Source organism: Ptychodera flava, chromosome 2 (genome assembly GCF_041260155.1).
Source record: "Ptychodera flava strain L36383 chromosome 2, AS_Pfla_20210202, whole genome shotgun sequence".
Classification (NCBI taxonomy): Eukaryota; Metazoa; Hemichordata; class Enteropneusta; family Ptychoderidae; genus Ptychodera; species Ptychodera flava.
In genome coordinates, this window is record NC_091929.1 from 18,680,157 (window position 1) to 18,702,705 (window position 22,549).

General features: G+C 35.9%; 1 protein-coding gene across 1 annotated transcript in view; it reads right to left on the minus strand.

The window, feature by feature from the left end:
- Nucleotides 1-257: 257 nt before the first annotated feature.
- Nucleotides 258-22,549, minus strand: part of LOC139116062 (mitochondrial glutamate carrier 2-like) — a 30,303-nt gene continuing 8,011 nt past the window's right edge. The window contains exons 2-9 of the mRNA XM_070678574.1: nt 18,566-18,774; nt 10,940-11,071; nt 7,170-7,225; nt 5,850-5,940; nt 5,126-5,244; nt 3,704-3,939; nt 3,069-3,168; nt 258-2,323 (exon numbers count right to left, since the gene is read on the minus strand). Of these exons, the coding sequence (XP_070534675.1) occupies nt 2,094-2,323; nt 3,069-3,168; nt 3,704-3,939; nt 5,126-5,244; nt 5,850-5,940; nt 7,170-7,225; nt 10,940-11,071; nt 18,566-18,579 (978 nt within the window). The 5' untranslated portion in view covers nt 18,580-18,774 and the 3' untranslated portion in view covers nt 258-2,093. The remainder of the gene's footprint in view (nt 2,324-3,068; nt 3,169-3,703; nt 3,940-5,125; nt 5,245-5,849; nt 5,941-7,169; nt 7,226-10,939; nt 11,072-18,565; nt 18,775-22,549) is intronic.

Consider the following 22,549-nt stretch of genomic DNA (forward strand, 5'->3'; position numbering starts at 1 on the left):
AGAATACTGACACAGGAAGAAATACAGGAACACCTGTCTTTTCACCCTTTCACCCCTATCCCTTGTACATAGGTCCAACCACACCATTGATAAGAAAATGGCTGTTCCAATGTATACAAGAGTGAAGGGGTTGAAAAGCATAGGGTGTAGAAAAGTCTGAATCTCAATGACAAACAAATGCAAACAAATCTTTTAACAATGTTGGCGAACAGCCAACAAGAGTTGTTCAAGCGGAAATCACTGGCGTCTTTTTTCCATCTTTTTTTTTTCATTTTTTCCATCACAAACAGCATTTAAAATGCATTTAATTAAAAATCTATGATTTAGATGTGCATTAAAGTAATAAACATAATTTAAAGCTTGTGATTTATAAAATATTTAGATTTTGCTGCAAATAATTTTGCATTTAAAACTATTTCACAACTGCCCAAGTGCAAGTTTTTCTCCTGCCATAAATGCTGGTCATGGTAATTAGAATTTTATTCTCCTTTGGACAAAAACATTCAAAACCCTGCTTCCTTTATGACGATATATAATGGTCTCAGCCCTTACTATTGAAACAGTGAATCTGCAAAATATCTTGATGGAAGGGGCATATCAGAGAATTTTTAACCCTTTCACTACTATGGTTTGGTCCAAACCCATTGTTCTAAATGATGATTGTGGACCTGTACACAGGAAATAGGGGTGAACAGGATAAATCCACCTTCAAATTTGGTTCCTCCATATATCCATCCCCAATTCAAAATGTGAAGGTCAAATAATACATTTCAAGACAATACAGCAATGATTGTACAAATGATTGGGGTGTGGTAGGTGTTATTCGATTAGGCCAACGTAATTAACATACTGGGTTTTGCGTCCACTCAAAATGGGAAAAGGTAGGCGTCTAAGCGGATGAAAACACACACAAGAAAATTAAAACAGCGAAATTTGATTGCAGCAAATAAAAAATTGTAACAAAATGTTTAGTTCAGAAAAGCTAGGAAGTTACGTCCTAAAATTTCCTATTCAAATACACTGTGTGTGTTTTCATGAAAACCTTAAAAACCAAAGCGGGTGGGAACGCAAAACAAAGAATGTAATTACTTTGGCCTTATGGAAAAATTAAAAATACATGCACTTCAAGGCCAACAGGAGTTAAATTTGTTTCAGGTAATGCCATGCATCACTCTTACAAGCCTTTTTCCTGCATAGGTGGTAAAGAATCACTTCACAAATTCCCATCAGTTTTGCCAAATGTCAGGGACGAGAAACAATTGTTTGCCTAATGCAAACCAGTCAGTCTGGGTAACTTAAAACAAGTTTTGAACTCTCATCCACTACTCCAAGCCATTAAAAATGCACCATTTCAGAAATTGCCATGGCGAAAATCTGCCACAAATCTCACAAAAACGTCGCTTCAAAGAATTAACATGCAATTTTATAATTGTAAATTATCCGCACAGTAGAGCATGAAATTTATCCGTCATTCACCTGCTTGCTTCTGAGCATGCTCTGTTTTAAGCAAAACGAGAAAGTGGTTTTTCCACAGGCAATGTAAGAGTTTAAATTTCCACTGAGATATGCAAATCAGCTGCTGAGAACCAAAATGGCAGTCGGAAACAAAGAGTCAGGTGCTTATGCACAATTATTATAATTTACATCGCATAATCAAGGCAGCCATTTTTTTGTCACCTAGGTTCATAGATTGTCGGATTCAACTTGCACTAAACTGTCCGGTACTTTGAACATATTAGTCAAGCAGACAGCCACAGTTAATCTAACTATTGCTCCACTTTCAAAAAGTCTTTGAAATCTTCACGATGGCACCAAGTGACAACTGTCCATGCTACTAATCAAAATGTTACTAATCATGGGATAGCACCATCAAACTATTGCCACTAGATGGCGCTATCATCAATATGGCACTGTTACATTCCTGTGGCTGGGATGTCCTAGACATCTAACATGGGGGTCTACATGTGTATATTGCTTTACAATTAACATCACATTGTCCCTTTGAAGATTTTTACAAACACATAGGATTGGGGTCTTACTGAACGCTGTGTATTCACACAGAATATTTTGACTTTTCAGTACTCTTACACCTTTCAGTTATAGCGATTGTGTTCAATCCCGAGAATATACTCCCCGACTCCTATGTAGTAAACACTTTGGGCAATGCCAAAGAGAGGGGCTATAACCACAATACGGCACCCAGCACCTTTGTAGAACGCTGTCCATCCTTCCTGACGCCATATTTTCACTGCACAGTCCCTGATTCCTGTGTAAGTTGTGTCGCCCTGTGCCGTTGAAAGCAGCTGCAAACGAGTCTTGATCACTGTGAACAAAAGAATCATGGGAATAGAAAGCGTGAGTCTGACTACCATGAAAAAGGAAGCTGACACCAATTATTAACACTTTGAGCCCCATCTTTTTTCATTTTACTCACTAAATTGATACCATCTTATCTTTAGAGTTGTGTTTTGAATATTGCCTTTGAAAATGTCACCATTTTCAATCCTTGGTGATGGATACATGTATATTTGCAGTAGCCATATTTGAATAGCAACTTGAAAATTATTTAGTTATTAACACCAGTATCTCAGTTGTGTTTGTCAACAAATTTTTTTTTGAAAAACGATGTGGTCACTCTTTGGCAAGTATTTTTACATTTTATATTAAGTTGTATCTGATTTTAAAATCATCTTGTTGAAAAAATGCAAAAAGACAGCAGTGACATTTTCAAAGACAATATGGCTTGATAATTGGAATTCAGAGTATCTCCAAAAAGACTAAATGGTATATTTTGATATTATTAAAATACAAAAAGATACAGTTAGTGATAAAAAGCTTACAAGTTTCTCTTAAACATCTCCCTGCTTCCTAAAATAGACAGATGTATGGAGACTGTACGGAGATTGGATCTAGATAATACACAGCAGGTATGGTTGAAGTCACATAACACTGATCATCACAGGGACGCAGCATTCAAGGAACACTTCACAAGAAATCAGCAGGGGTGTCAATTTCATTCTCTAATTTATTATTGGGCATTGGTTTTAAACATGGAAAATTTGACTTACCGTCCATTGGATTGACACTGATTGAAGACACACCCCCTGCTATGCAGCCAGATACCAGAGAGTGAAGAAAACTGGCTCTCCCACCATCAGCTGGTTTACCCTAAAAATGTGAACAGACACATCAAATTCACAACAACATGCAGAAAACGAAATTTCATGACAATAAGTTTCAGGGTTATACCGGTAGTATGCATTTGCATACATACACTTTTGCCCACCTACAGAGTTTACACAATTGCTGTATCTGACACAACAGTAAAACTTTAGCCTAGTACTGATGTGCTGCATCATCAAACACAAGTTACTGTGCCGTACCTTACCCATAATCTCACATGATCCTGATGATAGTAATCACAGCGCCCTCTACGACAAAGGTTAAAAAACTTTCTAAAAAAATGAAATTGAGCCGGTATTGCATAAGAGAATTCACAGAAATGAAAGTGTGTTGGCAAAGCTCATACATTTCTTTGTATTTAAACATACTGTAGGCAGATGAAGTAATTGTTTTCATCATGCAGCACTGAAAATATTGCCAAAAGTGACAGCTATCGTCTCTTTCACAGGGAACTATAGACTGTGTACAGGTACAGCAAACAAACAAGAATGGAAAAATACAATAAAATGGAGGGACTTACAAGGGCATTAAGATGAGCAAAGAGGGGAAAATAAATCATTGAAAATGGAATGTCCCTCAGTAAGGTAGCACCATAACCACGATACAATCCCACAATGCCCTTGGTCCGGAGTAGCTCCAATGAAGTCTGTAGTGCCGACTTTGGCTTCGGCACGGCAGCAGCTGAATAATTCCTCGTCTGGGAGACTTTAACTGCAGCTTCTGTTGCACCAGATGCTTGAGCAATGTTCTTTTGAGCTGCAATGGAAATAAGTTGCAATTGCAGTAAATTGCAGCAAATGTAAATGAATCAGTATTAAAGGAAACCAATTTACTGATATTATGAATTCTGTCATTATTGCACCTTTCTTGTCAGAACATCTCTCCATTTTGGACAGACTTTTTAAGACAAAAGCTTTCAATTCACAGTATTTTACATGTCTATTGAAGACATCTCTTTATTAAGGTAGTATGTGCCTCGAAAGTGAAAGACTAAAACTTTTGCTCAAACCTTCCGTAATGAAACTTTCAGCTATTCTCTTACTAAATCACGAATAAAAAGTGGGGGTCACAGTGCAAATTTTGCTGTTAGAAAAACAAATAACCCAAGATTTACGATATTTAAAATTCAAAATGGCCACCATCCCTGTGTTAACTCTATGAAGAAAAAATAAAATTTTCGATTTTAAAAAAACTAAGCCAGTGAAGTTTTCTTACACCAAGAGCTTTAAAATAAACCCCCACTTGTGGTATATCAGAGAAGAATTGTAAAAGTTTGAGAATCCGAATATCTGTTGCCAAGGCACGTTCTACCTTAAAGACTCCATTCTTAATAGACAGGTTTCTTTGTAGGTTTTGAAAGAAGAGAAAGACAATAATTTTTTTTATGAGCAGGAATATGTTGCAAGAAAAAGCAACAAAAGTTACAGCTGATTGGGTTTAACTGGTGAATGATATATGTTTATTTTGGGGAAGTCTTACAAATTTAAAACGACAGCATTTTGCTGGCATTCTGAACAAAGATTGTGAGACAAAACACCCCAGCAGAGATTTCCAGTATCCCATCCATCTGTCACACAGTGATTTTATTTGTGTATCCGTCCAAACACATTATGTTGGTGGGCATATGTAGACACTGTGGGCTATGGAAACACACACTGCTGGCAAGCATAAAGAGATTACGAGTAAAACACATTTTGAAATACCAGTGTGACACATCAGCAAAACATCACAGGTTTCACACTATAGTATCACCAGTGTTATTGTATCTGCATATCATGCAGTCAGCAATGATGACGTTTCAAGTATTTAGTCACGTTTCAATATTTTCATCGTCACCATTTACACATCAGAGTTATTAAAGATTTCATAAGTATGCTAATCTCAAGTACTGCTTGATTTGTAGAATATTTTTTTTTGGTTAAAAATTACAAATTCTTCTTACCTTGTCTGCCGGCATCCTGTTGTTGAATTTTCAGCAATTCCATGGGAGATGTGATTATAACCTGGCAAAGGCCGGCACCCCCACCGGCTATCATCTCCCGATATAATGGCAGTGATTTCCTGCAATTTTACAGCATATTTTTTGTGGATTAGCATTTTTCAAAATCAAATTTTGAGAAGTTCCTTTCTCATAGGCATGCAAACTTTTAGTAATGTTAATACACCTTTTGAGTCCAACAAACACAAATTTTGGACCACAGCTGTTCAATGTACAGGATTTGAAAAGTGCCATAGGAATATTGATGGCCCCAAGCTTTGAAATTGAGCCGTACATCTGTAGTTCAAAATTACTCTATGTGTCAGCAAAGAAATTCTCATTGCTCATTGCTCGTCAACAATCTGTTAATGCCATTGAGAAATTCTGTAACATACTATTCTATGAATGCTGATGTTGTTCTCTGAACACTAGGCAAATTAATAATTGGAATAAAATTTCATTCAATACACAATTATAGATCAGTGAAATTCAAGAGATCTTTACGTTTAAAAGCAAAATGAAATTATTTTGTGATAACAACTATCTTTTTCCTTTGGTACTTTTCCAGGGACCACCACACAGATAACATTGTTTAAACTTTAAAACCCTGTTCATAAAATATTACAAATGACATTTATCACTTAAGTGCTATTTTTCCTTATATTCTTTTTCCGTTGCCGGTACTTACCCCTCAGTCCTGAGAATATACCTGAAGAAGTCATTTCCAACTAACTTGATAGCCTTTTCGGGAGTGATGAGTGTAACATTCACACCAATGCCTGTTCAGAATGATGAGGTCAAAGTTCACATTTTGCATATAATTTGCATAATTTAAATATGCAAATACTTCAATATCATTGCTGGCACCATGACATTGAAGTGGGTCAAAGGGTAATCTGTCATAGTTAACACACATAACATTTGCTGGTAATAACTTATGCTGGTACTGTGAATTTTTAATTTTAACCCTTTCAAATCAAGACTTCTGTAATGCTATCATCCCCATTTCACTGTATATGGAATCAACCATCCTATTGAAAAGAATATGAATGTACCACAGTATGATGGCTAAAAGGTTAGATTTACTTTGCAATGTGATATTAACAATCTAAAATTATAAAGTCGCAGTATGACAATTGCCACTTCTGAAATTTCTCATAAAATTCAGTTTAAATATTACAAAAAATTTGATAGTCCCCCTCACAGTACAACAGGAAAATATTGAACAGCTCTTATTATTGTCAGTAATTCAATGTTTTTGAAATAATATTATTGGCAAGAAGTTCAAAACACTGCACATTTTGCCGACCAAAATCTGTATCTATTGCGTAGACACTGGAAAATATCATATAAATTCCGATGCACAGAAAAATTGACAGCATGCCTTTTAACGAGACCATAACATACGTAACTCTACACGTTGTCTTTTCATTCCGCCTAAAGAACATTTTACAAAAATATAATACCAGAACTGATAATTCCTTTTGACGTGATGTGCATGCAATATGATATAACTATACACAATGACTTCCTGGACAGAGTCAACAAGGAAACTTATTTCAATTGTACAGATTGGCACATGTGCTACAGAGTCTTGTGAGTTATTCAGGCCAAATAATTATATTTCCATTAGTTTAATCCGACGTGATTGCTGGTCATTTTAAAGTAATCCCAGGAGTATAGTTATATTGACGCAAGCCGCTTCAACAGTGAGTTTGTCGATGGGATTAAATTGCATTAGTGCCCGATTTCAAGGTTGAAAAGCTGTATTGCTTGAAAATATCAATTTGTGACGTACACGTGTACCAGTAATATACAGTGTGAGGGTTTTTCATGTTAACTCATATCATCTGAACAAGAATTTCCTTTCAAATATATTTTCAAAATCATCACTACACAATGTCATACAAGACTTGTCGTACGGTATTTTCCCTCAGTTTATGAAACATGGATATGCCATAACTTGGAAACATTTATGTCAAAAGTGGAATTGAATTCTCATGCTTACCTTTATAGAGGCCCCTAAGACCCTCCGCCTTGAAAACTTTGAGAAAGCAATCAAGCCTGTAAGAGATGAAAGATGCCAATTTGTTACTAAAATGTAAATTTTAAATGAAAAGGTATTTTCCTTGCCAGATACCAGTACCTCTTTACATTCTGTACCATTGCAAAATAAAATTGAGGCCTAATTTTCTGGGTTTTTTCAAGTCTTACCAACGGGCACAAAGGATATATGCTTCCCATAGACACTGCATACCGTAATAATCTACCATCTGTTTTAAGTTCACATTTCAGTTAATCATAAAAAAATAATTTCACATTACTAGTATGAAAAAGTTAATCTTAGTTGATTAAATTTGTTGAAAAAAATATTGATGTTTGCTTATAACTAAGAGATCTAAGAGATGTTAATATAAAGATATCTTGTTGTAAGAAAGGTATCTTCTGTAAGTTTTACTGGTATATTGTGCATTTCAAGATTTTATTGCTCCAACTGAAAAGTCATACATCTTCCAGTAAGTCATAATGTACATGTATGTTGGACTTATATCACGGGTCACAGTGAGGCGATATAAAACGTTTGGTCAAATGGTTGTTTAATTTATGCTTTTCTTCCTGAAGACAGATTAAAAAGGAAATGGAATGCCTTTAATACTGGTACTCTGCTACAGGGTTTCATCACAGTTACGGTACTCTACCCAAGGGGTAAATGAACCATGGTTTCATAGAACAATGTTAAAATGTCACATTTACATGAATTCAGTAAATCAGATTATTCTTGTCATACTGGAACAATGTCCATTAATATCGGAGACAAACATCAAAACAAGTAAGTACGCATGTTATCCATAAATCAGATGTTTTCGCTTCACTGGTTAAGATGGGTTGTCTCAATCTTTTCAACCCCTTTTTCAATGTGTCGGTCCAACTCCATCATTGAAAACAATAGGATTAGGCTATGCCAAAGTAGTGAAAGGGTAATGTTTGGTGAAAAGGGCACCAAACATGTCAAAGGTGTATCACAGAAGGGGTCAGCCAGGGCAAGTACTGTGTAGACATTCCACAAGGCTATCTAATGTTTTTGTCATTTGAAGGAAAGATATACCATGACCCAGAGAATGTATTGGAGATAAAGTACTCTTATGGTAGCATGCGCCTCTGGGACAGCTATTCAGACTCTCAAACTTTTCCAATTCTTTTCTGATCTACCACTTGTTGGGACTCATTTTGAAGCTCTTGGAGTAGGAAAAATTTTCACCATCTTAGTTTTCCAATAATTGAAAAATTTCCTTTTTCTCAACAGAATTAACACAGAGATGGTGGCCATTTTGAATTTCAGATATCGGTAAATCAGCTTTTAGAATTTTTAGCCCATGATGAAGGAAGTGCCATTTTTCTTCATCATTCTACTTGTCACTATTCTTGTACTACTATTGGCTAATTTGAAACCCATCTTTCATTTTAGAGAGTTCTCTTTGACTCATAAAAGTTCCAACATAACAGATCTTTTATTCTGAGTCTGGTAAAATTGACTACTGAGAGAAAGCTCACGGAATGGGGGTGACACAATGGCACAGCCTGGCTGCAATGATTCATGTAAATGGAAAACCCAGCACCATCACCCTGATTCTAAGACGCATGCATAAACTGCATCAACTCCAAGCTACATAGCAAAGATACCAAACTGCAATGATATGTCATATATAAAATGCATCAATAGCAGAGTGACCTATTCAAGTAACCTAATTTAAACATCCAACTATTTTTAGTCTGGTCAGAATTTTGAGAATGTATTTTTTATTTAAAATATTGTTTTTATAATGTAAATAATCCACATTGCATTTATCTACAATTAAATAGAAATTCTTCTTGCTCCTATCAGTATCATGAGGAATTTATAGGAAATTTAGTAAATGTATTTCAGAGACAGCTAAGATTAGTGGGTGTGTAGATATGTACCGTACTCTCTGATAGTGATTTAAAGTGGCTGTTTTTACTATCAGGAATGACAAGTGTCACGCCACATGGAAACTAACTTTAGGTCAAAGGGGAAGTTTTCTGTAACTTGGTCACCTTGGAGAATTTGCAGGGGTGTCACTGTCAGAGATGTACAAATTTGATAGTGTAAACGTTGCAGGGCTGACCTTTTGCAGCAGAATGACAAAGCCCATTTCTGCGTCAGAGTCTAGCACTATCTACACTATCTGTAGCAAGAAGCATTAAGAAATCAATTTTTATGGTCTAACATGCAGGAATAGATAAATTGTAAGGAAGAGACCATACTATCAGAATGTGACATGAAAACTTGAGATAAAGAATGTTTGCTTGACTGGTTCAAAACAATGCATGTATCTGCTGCTCCTCTGGGATTGCATAGATCATTGTATCAATAGTGTTTCTCTAACCTTGTCATTATCGTTTATCCTACTGGTACAGCTTTCCACACAGCTTTGACTGTCTATTGGCGATGGTGATTTCATCAGTATTGGAAAAAAGTGTACATCGCATTACATTTAACCCTTTGAGTACTGTAATTTGTCCCTCCAAAATTTAGTGCAACATTTTGATAATTTTTAAGAATTTTTCTTTTATAGTTTTGATAATTTTGGACCAAATGGACATAACTTTTAATTGGCTGCAGTTTTTTATCAAAATTTTGGGGAAATCTGAAAACAAATTGTCTAGATTTAAAAGAAATAGTCTGCGTTATATTTTGTAAAGGTGACAAAAACTGGCTTTGGCACTCAAAGGGTTAACAATCTAGAATTTTAACAGCCAGAGAGTGTGCTGTCTGAGCCAGTATTGACATATCACTGACTTGATACAAGAGTGATGCCCCGTTTACTGAAGAAATGTCAGGTAGGGCTGAGCCAAGAAAATTTAAAGCACTCAGAAGTATGAAAAGTTTGAGGATGGACTGCTGATCGAGAGAAAATATCTGTGAAAATACCCATGTTGCTTTGCACACACTTTTACAGCCATAAATCCCTCTGACTCTATTTGTGAGATCTCTAAATTTTATTGTTGAAGTGCTTAAAATGTGATGACCAACAAGTTAGCAGAAATAGGTGACACAATTTGTGACAAATATAATCCATATGTATTAGATTCAACTGCGACTTACCACTTTGCCAGATATGTACAGTAACAGAAACTTATAAAGAACAAATTTTTTTGCAATAGTTTCTTATGCTCAAGGTAAATGTATATTTTATGGTTTGCATGGAAAATCCTTTATAGCTCAATTGACAACAAGTTTTGATGTTTTTCTTCTATCACTCTGCTTTATGAATCACTTTTAGGTCAAATCTCCAAATTACGGTATATCAAATGCTTTGTCAACACAACATGTATGTGTGTCAAACTTTACTGTTTTTAGACCTGTGAATTTTAGATGAGACTCTACCGGTAGTTCACAAGGCAACAATTACATTGCATATTACAACACTATAAATACTTAATATTTTTTATCAAAACTCAGACAGGAGAAGGATACATGTATGTTGCTGTGTTTAAGACGAAAATTACGGAAAAATTATGAAACATTATTGCTCATGAATTGTCCCTTTAACAAGCTCTTTCATTGCCATGCATGGTTTTCGTGGAATGCATCATTATGACTATGACTGGTGAGTGTGGACTAGTATACGGAATTGAGGTGAATGACAGTACCAGGCTTTGAACCCTGACCCTCTGGTAACCTATGACATAAAGCTGGGATTTTCATTGGCTAGGGCTCATTGTAAGAATTTAAGCATTACTTCAATCAGAACTTACATGTTATTGTACATTCGGACGCCATCTTTGATTTGTTGATTCTGTAACCTTGTCTTGACCAGATCAATGGGGAAAACACAGGACACGCCGACTACACCAGCAACTCCACCATTGATGCATTTTGCTGGCAAGCTGGAGCAGAGAAAAATCAAACAAACAAACATACAATTGAAGGTATCAGTTTAAAGGTCAGACAACACAATAATATGTAATGAAATATATCCATAAATACACAGAAGTGGAAAGAATGCATGTTTTATACAGTTGTTGTTGATAATATGCCAGTATAATCTAGCAGACTACAATTTGTGTTCTCACGATGGTTCTTGCTCTTTTCCCTGATGAATGATACCACAAAAATGAATCAAATTTTCTAAACATTGTAAAATCTGGAGAATTAGGCTGTGTGATTGAAGAGTACTGTATGATAAGACTTCATAATCGGTGCATACACACACTAATCTTGTACCTCATATTGTAATGTATTTATCAGCCTACATACCATTTAGGAGCCAAGATGTAACGGTACATGTATGTCAGAAGAATTGAAACTGGATTGGAAATTCATGAAGAAACAAATTACCATGCTAAGTTTATCATTTTGGTTACAAAAGAAGAAATATATGTATGCAAATTAACTGCTCCTATTTGAGGTTTTCTCACACTTTGAGTAACTAAAAAAATATTTGGTAGTTTAAAGGGGCGATAATGAGACTCAGCAATTCTTTTCACTGTCTACAATATACCGGTAGCTATGTATGGCAGGCTACAGCTCCTGAATACAATTGCATAAGAGAATCTTCAAGGAATGTACTCCATTCAGTATTAAACATTGTCAGGACATCCTGTCTGGCACAAATTCCAGACGATTCATGTCATAACCACTCTCAAATCTGCAGGTACTGACATGCTAAAAATTTGTACACGTCATTTCTATTCACCTCTACCAGACATTCATGATATACATATACATTCTGTACACTGACATCTCTCAGACATTTTTTTACACTGATATGGTTAGTTTTCCTCATTTACTAAACAATTGCACTCAAATTCAGCAGTTCACTTACATGTATTTTCTTCAATAATAAAAAAGATCAGTGAAGAAAACAGACCATGTAATAAAATGAGAGTATTTCTATGATTTGTTTCATAACATTTTCTCGTTCAGGAAGATTCCATGGAAATATTGCAGTGAACTCAGGAAGATTCCATGGAAACATTGCAGTGAACTTACTGCCTCTACTTCACTAAATATACACTTTCACTGATACGATATGCTTTATTTAATGCATACAATAAATTGATTTGAAAAATTCTTACAAGGTATAAATATACATGGAACATCAGGCATTTTCAGTTTTGGCACAATATTTTACTGCTACCCTTTCCGGGTAGTCATTCAAATGACTACCCTGAGGCAAGCTTGCAATATTTGAGAAGGAATTATAGTGATTTCAAAGGAGAGTACATAATACTGGGGAAGCGCCTTTCCTTCATTGCACTCTGACCTTTAAAATGAAGAAAAAGATGATTTACCCATATCAGACATGATATTGCACATACCTGCTTCAAAAATTTGATCAAGGCAACTCACATTTTAGTCTGACCTTTATACAGAATGAAATGGAAAACAGCAAAGTGAGGATAATTATGTTAATAAAAGGATAACCCCATAAGATCTGCTAACACCATGTTCATAATCTAATTTAATAAATATTTAACATTCAGACACCCACATGGAATTGATAATTATGCATTCATTCTTAATTATCTAATTTATTGCTGATTAATGAAAATGTGCCAAATGATTCCAGATGATTATCTACATGTAACTGTTACTAACATGGGCAATAACATTATGATCAAACTTTTTTAGTTTATGTTGACAAAATTTCAAAACACCATTGCATAAATATAAATAATAAATCCAGGTATGTGCCAAAAACTTAACAGTATAACCTCAGTTTGATTTTCAACATTTGCTCTCAGACTGGTGAAAGTGGTTAAATTTAAAAATAATATAACAGTTTCATATACATGGTGAGAAACCAGATTCATACTGGTTTCATTCATCTATTACAAAACCTATCCACGTGATTTGCCTGAACATAAAAATTTCAGCAAATATCAGAATTTATGAAAAAGGTCCTTCTGTCAGTTTCCTGAAATTTATTCAAATTGCAGAAAAAAAACTACTCAAGATTCGCTTTTGAGGCTAATATTTTGAGGGCTAATATTAACGATGCTGAAGTTATTTTCGTATTCGTTTTCGTATTCGTTTTCGTATTCGTATTCGTATTCGTATTGGAGTCACTGACAGAAAATGTTATTTTAGTCCAGGTTTCAGGTATGAAACGTGCAATATACGATATTTACTGAGGCTTAAATATTGTCATAATTTGATTCGTAATTTCATCTGCCCAATTTGGTTAAATTTACATAAATTTGCATTTGTAGATTTTAAAGAATTTTGTTCACCTCATTTTATTTGAAAAAAAATTCTTAAAATCGGTTGGGATCTGGTAAGGCAGCATCTTCGCTTGCCAATGTCTCTTGACCGGCAGCTGGATGCACCGCGAATCATGGTCAGTGCCAAGTAACGGGACTCGTGAGAGCGGATTGTTTTGCGGGGAGGGCAGATTTTTGTGACGCTGCAAAACGGGTGACTGTTGAAAGCTATGATGATCGGGGGACTTGTCCAGGACAACCATCTAAATAAAAAAATGTGAAAATTGTTATATCCGGTCATCCTTTTGAACTCACTTTAGAATAATCATATCCATTTACAATTTGTATTTCAAGTATTTTACTTGATTTTGATATGACTCTACGTAGACCTGAAATAAATTATAATAACCATACAATACAATACTTTACAAAACTCAGGGAGTGCGGTAAGGCAAAAATTACAAAATTGCAAGTTACGACAAAGTTGTACGTGCTGCTACAGGGGAGAAAGTAACAGAAATCAATCACAATAGGTAGTTTATCTTTCAGAGTAAAGATGTGAGCAATAATAACATAAAACCGGACCGACCGATAATTTATCAATCAGGGCTCAAAGTAGCGACCATTTTCAGTCGCATAGGCGACCAAATTTTATGAGATTGCGACTGAATTTTTTTCAAGACATTTCTCCATACCGTATACGTGATCAAATACAACATGTATTCGCTCAGTGTTCACGGAGCATTGTCCCGAAAGGCCGCGACCCCAAAATACGCATTGAATAAGCATAGCCGTTGAGCGGAGTTACTCAAAGGTTTGAGCGCGTTCTCTCCACTGCACAGCGCTGTCAATGTGTCTGCTGATGTTATCTTGATCTGTCAAAATATCCCATGAATTTAATGATAAATGTTACTACAATCCAATCAAGTGTCAGAAGCAGTTTTAGTGCTGTCACATCATTTCAATTGAACCAATCATAATCCCAGCATAAAATGTCATCAAAATATAGCTGACAAGGGAAAACAAGCAACCAGTAACTGCAACATGTTTTATGCGTTCACGTGCGTAATGAATATTTGCGTTAGTGGCATCATGGAGGTAGGAAGAGAGGAGGTCTTCCTACCTCCATGGTGGCATGTAACCGGCTAGACCATTTCCGGAAATCGTCCTTTGGAAAGCAGATCAAAGCATCGATTTCATCAAGCTTGGACTGGATTAGCCTGTTTCATAAAGGTTTTTGTTTTCAGCTAGATCTAAATAGCAAGCAACTTTGTTGAAATATCATGGCACATCTGCCGGGTAGCGACTGCAATTATGTAGAACAGACCATGGATGGGACTGTGGCGATGACCTCAATGACCCGAGCGAGTTCGATACACGCCACAAGTACCGCTGCGCGCTGCGATATCACAGCTAGGATTCAATGCGCATATACGTTTGAGTTTTGTTCTCTTGCCAACAAATATCAATCGAAAGTTGATAGTTGCTGCATTTCTATTCAGAGTTTTTGTTGAAAAAAGTAGCTATCTACGGCTAGCGGCTTAATTGGTCCCCCAAAATAGTACTGCTGAAAGTTTTTGGAGTGACCTGCAGAACAGAGTTGTAGAGCGGGGCAAACTGCGTAACACTAAAACTGGATCGCACAGTAACAAATGATGGAAACCGATCGAGCCAGTTGCGACAGCTACTAGACTAGCTGAAGCCTATTTATCATAGAATACAGGTATTTCTCGATATTTCGTGATACAAATTAATTTCCATGCATTTTGGTGTATCTTATCATAACACAAGTTGATCAACATGTTCTGGCATAGCTGTGATATCGCAGCGGTACTTGTGGGGTAAAGATATCGAACGCGTTCGGGTCATTGGGGTCACAAGTACCGCTGCGATATCACAGCTAGTTCTGGCAATGACAGTTGACGCAAACGCAAGGAAAGAAAAAGAGATGGGCCGTACTCAAATAAAGACTCTGACAACAGCTCAGACATTAATTTAGTCTTTATTAGGGAAACAAATGTACCGATTGGGACATAGGCCTATGATACCATTTTATTCATCTCGTTTTCTTTTATGACGCTTTCCCGCATCATATGAGATGATATTTTCTTTGCGACAGCAGTCTAAATACAGCATGTCAATATAATTTTTTAAGGTTTTCGTGACCCTACAAAAGCCTCTAATATTTTCAAGGTCCAAGGTTTGCCCCTAAAATTTCGACTTAGGGGCATGCGATAACGTTGAGCCCTGCATTCACTGTCTTTATCACTTTCACAGAGATATCAGTTTAAAACAAGAAAATTACCTTTTAAGTTTACAACTCGTCAAATTGGGCGGGTCAGCTAAATTTCCATTATCGATACTAATGATGTCAACAGAATGTTGAAGTTGGTTGTTGTGATAGAAGTTAATACGAAAACGAATACGAATACGAATACGAAAATGATGTTTGTTTAAAAAATATTTCCTCCAAAGACTACTTACTGGCCCACAGGCGCTAATAGCTTGGTAGTCTGCTAAATAGATCGATTTTCGGCTCGATCTATCGATCCCGTGGTCAGTATGCCCGCCCCTGTAACCTAGTGATTATTTTGGTTATAATGGCGCGCATATCGACTACGGGATCGATAGATCGAGCCGAAAATCGATCTATTGAATTTATTCAACAGACTACCCAGCTAAGAATTGGCTGGTCCCCGCCTCAGTGACAAGCACATAGAGGCAGGTAACGGGAAACCGCCATGTATCGAATTACGAAATCTGATTGGTTGAATCATGGGGCGCTGTCATTGGCTGTTCAATTTTACTTTGAAGTAAAGCTACAATTATCACAGCGAACGTGGCTAAAATTTAATCAAGGATTTAATTAACATTCTTACAAGTTTTGAAATATTGGCAGGTACCAGACTAGACTAAAAAGCACGCGATAAAAATGATGCACTATGTGCGGGCATGCGCAATCAACAACTTCCGGGAGACCAAAACTGTCTCATTTCAAAATGGCGGTTTGCCGGTATCTGCGTCTTACTTCGTGCTGCGTCTAGCTAGTCACGTGAGACGCAGTGATCAGCGAAAGCTAAGAAGTGCCTGTGTACTTGCCGTTTGTTTTTTAAAATCTCTCCTCTAATGATAACAACGATATCTTTCAATCTAGGGCCTAAAAAGATTGGATCTTTTTCAACTCACATTCTCAAATATTGAAGTATTGATATATTGTCATATAAAAAGCACGTTAACTTCTGTAAAGACAGAACTTTTATGTAATACGTACGAAATTTGGACTAAAAATAAAAAATTTTGTCAGTGACTCCAATACGAATACGAATACGAAAACGAATACGAAAACGAATACGAAAATAACTTCAGCATCGTCTAATATTTTTGGTCTTTGCACACTAGGTTTCCATAAATAAAATATTGATTTTTACAATAATTCTGGAGCCGATTGTCTTTTACATTCATCTATGGAATATGCATTTATATGGTAAACTGAAAGGTCAAACGAAAGGTCATAGTGATGTACCGGTATTATCACACGCGTTTATGGAATTTCCTTGAAAAACAATATTTCATTTCATTGATACATTTTTGGCAACCATATAAAAATTTCATGTTGAAACGTGCAAAGTCTTTATCTGTGCCAGATGGGTTAGACAGACAGTGTCCGTTATCCTTCCATTGACCAGGTATGTTTATAGCCGCCACATCTTGAACATGTCAAGGCCGCTTTATCATAATTATTGTATATATTTGTTTGTTATTGCATTTGCTTACTCTTTCAGCATTGCATTTGCTTCTCTTCCTTTAAAGTTTTCAAAAATAATAATAATATTAAGAAGAAAGGAGAACAAATTTAGACCATTTACTGTTTAACCCTTGGAGTGCCAGTCTTTATAAAATTTACCCTAGTCAATTTTTTTTGAGAAAAGGTTTGCTAAAAAACTTTAGCCAATGCAATGTGATGTCTGTTTGGTCCAAAATTATTAAAAAAGTTGCAGAAAAATTACAAAAATAGGTAAAATGTGCACTAAAGTTTTGGCGGGAAAAATTACAGCTCTCAAAGGGTAAAAGTGGAAATATCCTGAAAATTGTTTTAATCAAAGGAATGCTATTTTATCTGCTTCCCTTTTCCTTGTTCATCAAAGTAAAATACCAGTACTTTGGCAACCAAATAATAAATTTTGAAATATTGCAATAACCTAAACATTTCAGGGAAGTATGCATACACTGTCACTGTAGGCATGCATATGTGTTTTAGCAATAAGTGGCAAGTTTATGATTTTATGGTGAGGAACTCAAAACAGTACTGCATACCTTTCCATGTAAACTGTAAAGTCACTTCTAACACTTCCAACAAAGTTCTTACTTCCAAATCGAAAATCTACGTTACACACTTTGTTCTCAGATGTAATAAAATATTTCAAATAGCGTAGCCATCAATAGATCATGGAGATTCTCCCAGACAACAAAATCAAACATTTGGTTCAGTGAGTAAATGTACGGTACACTGTATTTGACTATCACCAACTGATAAGACCCTCCAGTAAAAACATGTGTATTTCAATATGACACAGGGTAGACCACAAAAAAATAGTGAAACAGTGTCAGAGGAATTAAAAACAAACTTGTTATGTAGTTTACACATGTGAATATTAGAAATCAGCACGATTTGTATTTTTTTACAGTGGAGTACATGTACCGGTACATTGCCAACACATGTTGACAAGATTCATTAGGTAACGTAATGTCTAGGCACGACTGGGTTCAAATTTTATGGTAAAATTTGGTCCTTTCTATGCACCTACATGCTCTGTGTTTGTCAAATTTTATAGTTTCTATGCACATACTGTACTTGTCAAATTTATGTTAAAATTAAGCATAACAATTTATCAAGTTTAACTACGGATGCGCACAAATGCCTTCACACACACACACATATACAACAAAATGACCATACATATGGTATCACACACACACAAACACATGCCAGTACATTACAAACACATGTACAGACAGATGACAGATTACATGGATTGCTCCAGTTGCAATACATTGATGTGAGATACGAGTTCATGAATGAAGAAAAACATAAGTGCGACTGAAACAAGTACGAGAAATGGTTACAGTACCGGTATATTACTGTTAAAAGCAGTAATATACTGTAACTACATATACCTCAAGTCAACCATTCCTGTCCCAACGTTTCCAAAGCTTCAAACTGGATACCAGACTTTAATAATGGTTGTAGCTTCAAAAACCAGTGTGATCTTTCTTCAACGATTGAAATATTGTTTGGTGTATTTTCCAGCACAACCAGCGTTCGTTAAGCCCCTACCATGGATATTGTCAGCCTCTTGTTACAACTTCTACATGAAAGAAATGCCCTGTAAAATGTACATGCATGCAAGTATAACATTAGTGATACTGGATCATAACATTCATTAGAGCTGAGAGGGGTGTCATCATAATGCTGTCAAAGCAAAATGATGGGTAAATGTTTGATTGTGATATACTGAAGTGCTGTGCATACAAGTACAGACAAGCCTCCTTATATAAATTTCTAAATAAGTAATATATAAGGGTGACCATTTCTCGTACTTGTTTTCAGTCGCACTTATGACACCCCTACCGTTACTTTATTGACAAAGATCATCACGATGGCAAACAATTCAGCATTTTCTATCAGTGCTCAGTACAATCAAAGTGATGATTTTATCAAATATCATCATGTGACTGACCTCTACGCAATCTTCTGATATCACCACCAGGTATTGACTCAATGATTTAGTTCAATGGTGGTCCAGTTTAGGGCCAGGTTTTGATAAGATAGGGGTACTGTTTCCAATCATTACAAAGACCAATGTGGTCAAAATAAAGCCATACTGTAGCCAGCAGATTATTCCTTGCGTTCAGGCATCCAGAGACTCAACAATGAACACAGGAAACCATGCAAAGATCAGATATTATTGTGATATGCAGTTCTCCAGCTATAGGGACAATATAGCTGGGAAGAATAACTCATGGTGTCAGCTTTGATTCAGCAACTGGAGTTAAACTTTAAAGGGAGGGGTTGTTGGAACTCTGCTCAAAGGTTGCCAGGGACCCCTACGACGGATGTAAATACTGTATCTCGGGTACGTTGGCAATTGATGAAAGTTAAAACATGTTTGTTAACATAAATATCGTAACATTTAAATATAGCAGCTATGTTGCTGACATGTATCTAGATATCATGCATGAAATACATTCTTTGTAAACAAGAAAGTTGCACACGTGCAGTTACGACGAACCAATCCCTTCAAGAGAAATTACTGAATGCAACTTGCTATGAACGTCTTTTCAATTCCCTGCCTTTTTGTTGATAAGATTGAATGTTACACCATATGTGCTATATGTGCCTTGTGCAGTATTTTGTGAATTAAAAATGCTTTCGATATCTCACAACACAAAAGATTGAAAAAAAGACAGATTTTATTGGACCTCATTTTGAGGGATTTTACTTTGACTTCTATGAAGAGCAAACGTACCGGGTATTCATGGGTGTGTTCAGTATCTGGGATCAAGAGTTGATTCCCACTTAAATACTTTGTTGTGACAGCTTTCTATATTACAAGGTGATAAATATTTTCGTACATCGTATGTAGAATATTAATATAAATATTGAGAAGTGAATTCTAAATGCACTGATGGAAATAAATATTGTACTACGATACATGTACAAACACCACTATGATCTATTTGAGACACAACACTGCTTTGTATACATCTAGCTTTCACAGCTCTATACTAATGTGTCTTTGGTGTATTGTGATGAAAGACAAGTTTTACCAACGTGATGGGCCCCTCTTCACTGTTGCCATGGCTACAATAAACAACTCCATCATTTAAGCCCTCTCCTTAGACTTGTTCCAAGTCTGTGGGCATATTAAAAAAAATCAAAACCGAGTTAACTGAAGGAATAAACTTTAACAGAACTGTCGCATTAGTGGCTGTTACGTAGACTGTGGGGTGAATGCGATGGCCCGCCAATAAGTGCTGCCAAGACAAACCAGTGTTTTGTTTAGGCCGGTCTTTGGTTAATGTTACTGGGGTTCCCCAGTCATGTTATCAGGGTTCCCCATTGGTATATCAATGCAATCAGATTTAGGGACAGCAGAAATGAAACAGGGGTTCCCAAATCATTTACCAACTTTCCAGAACCATACCAAAAACACTGAAAACCATGCGACTAGGGCCAGTCTACCCTCTCCTAAGAATGAGGTCAAGAATTCTGACAGTGTGGTACCATGATGTTTGCCGAGGCTACCAGTTTAGCAAATATTTGTGTTTCTGCCACAGTTGTTTGAACTGAAAACCAGGACAGGATTGACAACAGCAACTGACATAGGGCATAGATTCGTTGCAAGATCAAACAAAGTACCGGTATGTGGCACACACATGTAGATCTATAGGGAGTTGATGATCATACCGGTAGCTGAAGTGTGTCGTACCGTAAAGGTTAGAATGTGATTTCTAATAACTAGTAGAAGTACTATGTACAGCACGCAATCAATTATTATTTTGTAGTCAGCCTAATGCTTCAATTATAAGCTCTCACATTTCATATTGATGGCTGTTTATAGAAGCTAAAATACATGCATACAAAATGATCCTAAGAATAGGTAATCAATATGACTCAATGCTTTTTTTATACACGCTGAGTTTCTGAAAACAGGTATTAAAATCAGCTGAATATGCGTCGTTTTTATCATTTAACTAAAATTTGAATTTTGACATCACAATTTTCATTACTTGTGTGCTTTCATATTTCACCCTTTTTTTTAAGTCTGGAATTTTACATGGTTAGTCACTGACAGAAATCTCTTTATGAGGAGTTATATCAGCATTCTTCAAGAAAGTGAAATGTGTACAGCATACCGGTATGATTAAATAGCACACTTGCATGGAATGAAGATGTCTTTTGAAATCATAACTTCTACTAAATGCATTTTCATAAAATGTATATCAAATCAGGCCATATTAAAAATTTATTCTGTCATATTTTTAATCAAATCTACAGACTAAGGAAGCACATATCCCTTTTTGTTTCCTTTTACACATAAGTAAATTTCCTCAATAAATTTATGGCCTTGAGGGCATAATGAGTGCATAAAAGCAGAAATTGTAGAACAGAACTATTTTTCCCACCGATGTACTTGTATTCATTAATGTACAAATTACATTATTTGATGAAAGAAAGAAAGCAGGGATTCTAATAGATATTTAAGAAAAGATTAAAATGTGGATGTATTATGAGGAATAATATCAACGTTCTTCAAGAAAGTGAACGGCATAATTTTGAGGCCTTTTTGAGAAGAAAGCTAAAAATCAGCAAAATTCATTTCAGCAATTTGTATCTTATCTAGTGAACTACACACCCCTTACCATGATTAGAATTTAAGATTATAAAACGAAGATAGCTGTGATACTTGCCCCCATTACAACAAGACATGGCTTGCCAAAATACAACATAACCAGATTGAAAAAAGCATTGTAGTTTATTCACACTCAAAGAAATGATGACCAAAATGATTCGACGTAGGATATCCTGTGTTATTGGGATTCAACGAAACTTTTATAACCTCACCTAATGTCACACCACATTAACCGTATACATACTTGCATTTTGTTATTTCTGAGATTTCCATCGCATAAGCACAGTAGCTCTAACCACATTGGTTTCAAAATGAAGTGATGTCATGATGGACAGTTTCAACGATTATTTTTGCTACAGCAGTACCGGGTGGTACAACATTTTGACCTGTACAGTACTGTTACCAGCAAGCCTCAAGTGAGCCCATAGATCAACAAAATAAATGTTCTGAGAAAATCAATATAGCTTGAAAACTCTGAATATGCAAAGCTGACCTATATTGTTAGTTTGCCACAGTGACATACAATATCCACATTTCTTAATCTTTAAGTCATGCAAGTCATATTTCAAACTCAAAATTTGATATACATATATAGAAACCGCATACCAGTGTGTCTGACGATCTAGATATTTCAACTTTTGAACATGGAAGTTTTGATATCAAACTGTTATTATCTGGCCTGACTGACCCATACAGACGGCATGTCAATGTTATGTGATATGATATCACTTGAATTTGTATTATT